The sequence below is a fragment of the Lycium ferocissimum genome, chromosome 6, assembly GCF_029784015.1.
Source record: "Lycium ferocissimum isolate CSIRO_LF1 chromosome 6, AGI_CSIRO_Lferr_CH_V1, whole genome shotgun sequence".
Lineage (NCBI taxonomy): Eukaryota > Viridiplantae > Streptophyta > Magnoliopsida > Solanales > Solanaceae > Lycium > Lycium ferocissimum.
The window spans coordinates 7,281,237-7,289,241 of record NC_081347.1 but is presented as its reverse complement, the minus strand read 5'-3'; the positions used below and the strand labels follow the sequence as shown (position 1 = coordinate 7,289,241).

At 35.3% G+C, this 8,005-nt stretch overlaps 2 protein-coding genes across 4 annotated transcripts in view; one reads left to right on the top strand and one right to left on the bottom strand.

Annotated features, from left to right (window-relative positions):
• Nucleotides 1-273: 273 nt before the first annotated feature.
• Nucleotides 274-8,005, top strand: part of LOC132059128 (SEC12-like protein 1) — a 55,715-nt gene continuing 47,983 nt past the window's right edge. For both annotated transcript variants that reach the window (XR_009415505.1, XM_059451634.1), the window contains exons 1-10: nucleotides 274-544; nucleotides 1,371-1,465; nucleotides 2,295-2,424; nucleotides 2,515-2,606; nucleotides 3,555-3,651; nucleotides 3,742-3,814; nucleotides 3,922-4,042; nucleotides 5,349-5,468; nucleotides 6,198-6,268; nucleotides 6,359-6,542. Coding sequence is in view for 1 of the 2 variants with exons in the window: in XM_059451634.1 (XP_059307617.1) it covers nucleotides 389-544; nucleotides 1,371-1,465; nucleotides 2,295-2,424; nucleotides 2,515-2,606; nucleotides 3,555-3,651; nucleotides 3,742-3,814; nucleotides 3,922-4,042; nucleotides 5,349-5,468; nucleotides 6,198-6,268; nucleotides 6,359-6,542 (1,139 nt within the window). In the remaining variant the exon portion in view is untranslated. The remainder of the gene's footprint in view (nucleotides 545-1,370; nucleotides 1,466-2,294; nucleotides 2,425-2,514; nucleotides 2,607-3,554; nucleotides 3,652-3,741; nucleotides 3,815-3,921; nucleotides 4,043-5,348; nucleotides 5,469-6,197; nucleotides 6,269-6,358; nucleotides 6,543-8,005) is intronic.
• LOC132059131 (8-hydroxygeraniol oxidoreductase-like) overlaps nucleotides 7,238-8,005 on the bottom strand; it is a 20,196-nt gene continuing 19,428 nt past the window's right edge. For both annotated transcript variants that reach the window (XM_059451637.1, XM_059451638.1), the window contains exons 8-9: nucleotides 7,520-7,722; nucleotides 7,238-7,456 (exon numbers count right to left, since the gene is read on the bottom strand). In XM_059451637.1, coding sequence (XP_059307620.1) covers nucleotides 7,612-7,722 — 111 coding nt within the window. In that variant the 3' untranslated portion in view covers nucleotides 7,238-7,456; nucleotides 7,520-7,611. The remainder of the gene's footprint in view (nucleotides 7,457-7,519; nucleotides 7,723-8,005) is intronic.

Here is an 8,005-nt window from a genome sequence, read left to right as displayed (position 1 = left end):
GGAATACACAAGTTGTCTACTTTTTTGTTTTTTCCCTCTTGTTTAATTAGTCAACACATACAGACGTGCAAGTGCATTGCATTGTATAATTGGGTAATTACAATGCATTATTAGTAGTTGCGAAATGGGAATATTCAAAAATATCCATTGACTATACTCCCTTTGGCCCCACATCGCCGGTTTCTATATATAGTTTTGGGATGGGACCCACCACATCCTTGACATTTTCACAACTTTATTAAAAAAACAAAACATAAATTCATAAATAGAAAACAAAAACTCAACTGTCCTTCCCATAACTAACAACAAAATATCAATAATAATTTCCCATTTTTTTCAGCCATTGTTTGTACCTTTGATAATACACACACAGAGAAAGAGGGTTTAAATGGACGGTGGTGATGTAACTAAGGAGGGGAAAGTGACGTGTGCATCATGGATCAAACGGCCAGAAAACGCGCATCTGGTTGTGATTGGAAAGTCCTCTTCGCTCGAGATTTTCTCATTTGATACAGAGACTACTTCTCTTTCTGCTAATCCCAAGGTACCCTTTTTCTCATTTTCCGAAAAAGAAAAAAATAATAATTTTACTTATTGATGGATTTTTAGAATTTTAAATTTGTTGGTGTAATTTGTGAACTGTATATTGTTGGTTACTGAACTGAACTCACTGCTTTTTTGTGGCAATAAGTTGGAATTAGCATAAATACTTAGGGTGTGTTCTGTATGAAGGAAAATGTTTTTCATAAAAATGTTTTCCAGGAAAAATGTTTTCTTGGAAAAATGTTTTTTAAGGAAATAAGTAGGTTCTTACTAATTTTCTTGTGTTCGGTATGTAAGCAAAAAAATGTTACTATTCTAAAAGCATTTGAAAATAATGTAGAAAAATACTTTGGGGGTTGGGGGTGCGCGTGGTGGTGGGGTGGGAGGTGTGGGGGGGTGAAATTCATAAAGAAGTAGTAAATGGTAGTGTTACCATTATCCTTTTTGTAGTGACGATGACGAATCTTTTTTGTGTTCCTAAGAAAAAGAATTTGTCCATTTTTCGGGGTCTTAAAGGGGCGTGGTTGGGGGTGGGGATGGGGGATGGGGTTGGGTGGGGGTGGGGAGGAGACGATTAATATGGAGTGTTACTTGTAGAACTTGTTTTCCCTACTTTTATTAGGGAAGTCATTTTCGTCATTTTTAAGGAACTTATTTTCCTAGAGAAAAATGTTTTCCTCCATACCGGACACACCCTTATAGCCACTGTTTTTTGGCTCGGCTTATCGCCATCACTGGGCATATTTGCCACTAATATGGCTAATTTTCCTGTGATTTTGCTGTTGGTGGTGAATTTGAACTTTTTCCTTTGTGGGTATTGGTTATAGGCGAAGTATGTGTTCGAGGAAAGTGGTGATCCAGTGCGCATTGCAGTACATCCTAGTGGGGACGAATTTGTGTGCTCAACCACTACTGGTTGCAAGTAATTATTGAAACCCTGTTTCCCTTTTTTGTCTTAGTTCTTGTTGAAGTTGATTCAGTTACTGCTTTTTGTTGTGAAAAAGACAGATTATTTTGGCAATCGGTAGTTTCTTAAGCAAGAAATGCATGAATTGAATGCTTTTAGATATCAAATTGTTGCTTTTGGCTTTGCTTGTCTATTGAATTGAGCTCATAAATGCCAACATTTTCTCATAGCTTTTCCTTTTCAGTTGTTCTTGTGATTGGCTTTTGTGATTCATGAAATAAATGATTGGTAATTGTATTACTACACGGTATGTTAACTGAATGAGTACTGTCGGTCCATGAGTATATATATTATAATGGCATGTTACCTTGTAGAAACTTTGTGAATTACTTCTCTTACTTTATTATTCCTAATAGGGGAAAATTCTAATTTGGCATCATTAATTAAAATTGGTCATAACATCTTGGGACCTGTTTGCTAGTGATGCAAGTGGCAGTGGTTGGACGACCCTTTACTGTGATACGCTGTTGCATTCCTGATTCTTCATCTATTGGTGAAAGACTTTTTTTTAGTTATGTATTGGTTTTATCTATAAATTCTACGTAGGACTATGTTCCACTGTGGACACATGTTATACAACTTTCAGTTGTGCTGACCCCCTTTTGAAGCAAAAATTATTCAGGCCTTGTTTTGGCCACTAGTTATCTTTCCATTACTGATTAGGTTTGTCAGCTAACAAAGGAACATACAGATAACTAGTATGAGTTTTTAATGTGATTATTGTCATGCTTTTTGTTTATTTCTTAGCCTGGGAAGAGGATATATTGTTTGCTGTTTCATGCAGGTTGTTTGAGTTATATGGTCATGAAGATAATATAAAACTTGTGCGCAAGGAGTTTGATCTCGAAGATGTTGGCCCACAAAAATGCATGGCCTTTAGTGTTGATGGCTCCAAATTAGCCACAGGCGGAGTTGTGAGCAATTATGTGAAAGATTATTTCTCTTATATTCGCTGAGGATCTTACCTCGTTGTTCTGACTTCCTTTTCCTTTGAATCTTTGAAGGATGGACATTTCAGACTTTTTGAGTGGCCAACTATGCGCATTATTGTGGATGAACCTAAAGCTCACAAGTCATTCAGAGACATGGATTTCAGGTATATTTAGCTTTACTCAGATTATAGTTGTGCATCGGTTACTTATGATATGTGAAAGTTTACCTGATATTATTTCTGGGGACCGATAATCTTCAGGATCTGTGTACTTGCATGTTCCTGCAATGAAGTTGATCAGTTAGTGATCCATCTTGTTCTTTTACTTTCTCAGACTTTAATGCTGAAAACGTCAATTATATTTAGGAAACGAATTTATGGAAAAATGAAATGAAGGATCTTAGTCTTGGGTATTTTAACCAATATGATGTAGATTTTTCACTTTAAAGATCAGAATGAAGTGCTTTTCTCATCTAATTATAGTCTCCATGTGGATTTTAGCTTTTTGGTTCACTTGTCGCATCAATTCAGACTTTCAAGTTGTTGCTGTTGCTTTGCGTGTTCCTTTGCGAGTGTTGGAAGTAGTTTGTTTTCACGTGGAATTAAAAGTGAAAAGGGAGCTTAGTGGGTAATCTAGTTTGCAGGAATTTTAGCTTGAAGCTGAATAGCATCGGATGTAAAGTACACCAACTGAATTTGGATCAGAGTTATTCTTAATCCTTTTAGGGGTTATACTAAATAAGTGAGGAATGTCATAGAAGAACTAAACACGTTGATATGTTCAAGAACGATACAATTTGCGACCAAGATATGTTCAAGAACGATTCATTTCCAATCAAGAAATCCTATAATACATGCATATAGATGGATTTGCATTCATGGTATATACTTTGAGTTTTGAAGTGTGAATCTAATTTTTGAGTATGATTATGAAAATCTTCCTAGAAAACATCAAATGACTTAAATGATATTTAATTTATTTACTGAGCGTCTTATTGCTGTTGTAGAAATGTTACTGAGTCCATGTATTATGGAAGTTTAAGAATTATTGTTCCTCTGTTGATGTCTGGACCAAGATTTTAAATTCTTTTCCCTACTTCTATATTTCTTCAGCTTAGATTCAGAATTCTTAGCTTCCACATCCACAGATGGTGCTGCCAGAATATGGAACACAAGCGACGGTGTTCCAATAACTTTAACACGAAATTCAGTAAGTTCTGAATAATATGGTGGTCTCACCTGTCAGACAATTGGCTATCCCTTTTTACGTTGATGTTATGTCCTGTCTTCCACATTGCAGGATGAGAATATTGAGCTCTGCAGGTTTTCTAAAGATGGGACAAAACCGTTTTTGTTCACTACTGTTCAGAAAGGTATGCCAAAGTCTGTCTTTAGTTAATGAAGTTAGTTGCTTAAGATTGTGTAACTTTTCTTATTGAAAGCATTGTGTAACTATCCGAACTTGTGGTCAACAAAACAGGCAATAAGACATTAATTGCAGTTTGGGACATCACTACATGGAAGAAAATTGGACATAAAAGCCTGTTAAAAAAGCCAGCTTCCATTATGTCAATTAGTTTGGATGGGAAATATCTTGCATTGTGAGATCTCTATCCTTTTGTCTCTCTTAGTCATGTTGACATTCAATTATCATCAGCGTCACACTGTTGAAGCTAAAGATTGGAATTTGGCGTCGATTTTGCAATTGTGAATCTTGATTAAAGTATTGTTTTTACATGGATGTTGAATGAGTCATTGAGTAGATTTGACATTTAAAATTTCGTGATGAGATAGGGCGAAATGAGGCATGAAGGGGACCTAAAACGGAGTAGCATCTGACTCCTATTTCTTCCGCTTGAAGTTCCCATCTTGCTAAAACACCTAGTCTTTTCTTGAACTTTTTGCATGATTGAAGTTCTTCTGCTACTCTTGACTTCTCTTTTCTTAATGAATGTCTCCCTCCAATACATGGTCTATAGGCCTGTCTTTTGGTGTTCTGCAGCTAGGGATGGCAATGGGGTGGGGCAGGGCGCAATGAGACTTAAACCGCAAAACTTTTGGGCCGCCCCACCCCGCCCCGCATAGTTTTTTTGATTGTTTTCAATCCACCCGCACCGCCCCTCGTTATCGCGTCCCGCTTAATAATTTCTTTTCTTTCCATTTTGCTATTTAGGTAATACAAAATTAGAGTTATATTATAGGTAATTATTATTTAGTATAGCTTCTCAAATTAGATTTGCTTCCCGTTACTTTTTCTGTGACTACAACACAAAAAATTAGAGTTAAACTATAGGTAATTAAAAGCTGATAGAAATGAAATAGATGATGAAAGATTTACTATACCAATCAGTTTGGAAGAGATGTTCTTTCAAACAGTGGGTTCATTCTTTTTATCCCTGAGAAAATTAAAATTTTACGTAGTATCTACTATCTAAACTATATAGGAAAACAGAGTTATTTACTTCTTTTCCATTTTGTTATGGTTTTGATTTAACATGTACATTTACGTGCTTATTTCTGAACCCTACAAACCACAAACAAAAAGAAACATAAAACATAATAAAAGAAGTGAAGAATAAGTTTCCTATCAAAATTTAACAATCAGGAATAATATTTTCGAATCAAAATTCCATAAACTAAGAATAAGCTTTTTAATATTATGATATCGAGAATTTATATCTGTGAAGTTTCGTTTGCTTATGTCTTTCCCCCAGAACTTCAACTTTAAAATTCACACCTAGTTGTGTCTTAACTCAACCCACAACCCGCCCCGCACCCACATAAGCTGAACCCCCCCGGCGTCCCACATAGGCTGTAACCCGCACTACCAATTGCCATTACCTATCTGCAGCAGGGTTTAGTTTGTTAATGCATTCATCTGAATCTCTGCTTGTCATTTAATTACAGGGGAAGCAAAGATGGTGATGTCTGTGTTGTTGAAGTGAAAAAGATGGAGATCTCCTCCTTGCACAAGAGAGTGCACTTGGGTACCAATATCACTTCTTTGGAGTTTTGTCCTAGTGAAAGGTACAATTACTCTAGCGATAAGTTTCTATAAAGTATGAGTCTCACTCATTGGCCATAAAGTATGAGTCTCATCTGTTCTGAAGCTTATGCCTTTTGTTTTAGAAGCCATGTTTCTCAAGGGATTCTAAACAATAGCATTTGTCTTTTTTCTCCACAAGTTATATATGGAGTTATTAGAAGAAATTGTAGTAGATGTAACTCGTGACTTAAGGGTGAAAAGGGAAGTTTTTCTGATGGTCTTATATACGATTTGGCCAATTAAATTTACCAAGAAGCATGAGTAGATATGGGTGATGCCAAGAACCTTTCATGAATATCTTTAGTCTATGTCTATGAACTACTTCTTGTTTTGGTGCATAAATGCACCAGTTACAAAACTGATTATTGAAGAAGACCTATATGCTATTAACTTTTGGAGATGATCTGCTTCACCCATAAGTTTGTCTGTTGGTTTAACTTGGACCTGGACCAGTCCCATGCAAAACTTCTCATTGTGCTCCTTTTCATTATTCCATCCGTTAGATTAGCTTTAGCAAAGCTACATCAGAGCCCAAAATGTAGCATTAGAGCTCAGCATTTAATACTTCCATAGCTTCTTGCATTTAATACTTCTATAGCTTCTTCTTTAAGTGGAATAATTTTTCTCATTAATTGTTTTTTTGGGAATCAAAACTCTTATTTTGTTTGCCTACTTTAACTTACAAGTCCACATTGGTGCACTTTTGGCAGGGTTGCTCTTACCACTTCCTCTCAATGGGGAGCAATGGTGACTAAGTTAAATGTCCCAGCTGATTGGAAAGGTCTGTCTCTTATTCTTTTCCATGCATGTGGGGACAATCGCGTGCATTTGACTCCACGATTGACTTTTTTCTCCCTCTTTTCAATTGCAGAGTGGCAGATTTATCTATTACTCTTGGGATTATTTTTGGCATCAGCTATTCTATTTTACGTGTTCTTTGAGAATTCAGATTCTTTCTGGAACTTCCCTGATCCATCTTCAAGACCAAAGATTGAAACTCTACATGGAGATCCAACATCTGATGAACAATGGAGCAGCTTTGGGCCTGTAGATTTGTAAGCTCTCATAGCTTCTTTTTTACGGAATTAAGGAGGCCGAATTGAAGAAAGATTGTGAAATAAGTCTAGTTCTTTAAGGCATTTTTTAAGCTTTTAACTTGTATACCCTCTAATTTGTGTATGTATTAGGCTAATAGTTGTATTTTTGGGTGTTATTCTCTCTTAAGATTTATTTGATCCTAGAAGCAGCAATTTTCTTGGAATGTCCAATATATGGATGAAATTGAAGGAAAAAGAGAAGTTTGAAAATTCATTTTAAATTGATAAGTGGTGCTATGAACTTGAGAATCTTCAAAAATTCCTCCCCCATTTGTGATTTCTTCAGGATGCATAAGTTCACACCTTTCCCTGTTTTGCTCTGCCTGTCATCTATATGACAGAATTTTACTCAAACAGTATATCTTTTATCTCAATTCCATTTGTAATTTGTGGGTTTGGAGCTAGATCTATGTTGGTTTTGAGGCATTTATTCCTTCCAGTCTCAAATTGATAGTTATTTTGCATTATTTTGAAGTGATGTGGCCATGTTCTGATTTCTGTATATACATATTATTTCTTACAAAAATATATTCATACACATTTATAACGTTTTTTTCGTTCTTTTTGGGATGATACCCCTTTCTCGAGGGTTATCCGCCAATGTCGTGCTGCTTAATGCATGATGTATCAAATTAACTATTTGTCCGCAAAGATGAAAAATCAAAGTTTTATATGTTCGAAATTTATGAAATAGGTTTACATCAAATCCCACCTTCGTATAAAAGTGGTGAGTTTAACTTGTTATCGTTTTAAAATGGTCTTTTCTTTTAGTGTAGAATATCATAGTGCAATTAAACTTACACAGCATATAACTCAACTTTATTTCCACAGCTCTAGAGAAAACTGAACACGTAAAAAAAAGGAAATGATCACTTATGACCACTTACAAATTGAATAGAAGAAAAGATCTGAAGGAGGAAATGATCACTTATGACCACTTACAAATTGAATAGAAGAAAATGATATGTCAGACCTTTTATGTGTAAAAACGAAAATTTCTCGTAAAATATGCTCATGATTGGTTTTCTTAGAACTTGATAAGAACCTTGACGCAATGTGGGTCTTTCAATAACTCAAATGATTGGTTGATTTCAGTAAACGAAACTTGGTGAGTTATAAGCTCATCTAGTTGGATCTCCTGCCAAAAAAAAAAAAAAAAAATCAGTCTGCAGAAAGAAAAACTTTTGTAATGCCAAAAATAAAATAAAATATCTAATTACAAATCCAATCTATACCGTCTGAAGATGTTGAAGAATTTATGAAGAGGTTACACCTTATGAGCGAACAAAATTGATTTTCATACTTCCTTATTTAGAAAGAATTTAAATTATATAAGCACACAAATTTCTATAGCTTGGTTTAGACCACAAATTTCAAAAGTGTTCTTTTCTTTCTTCAAGCTCATGCCTCATCTAACACCG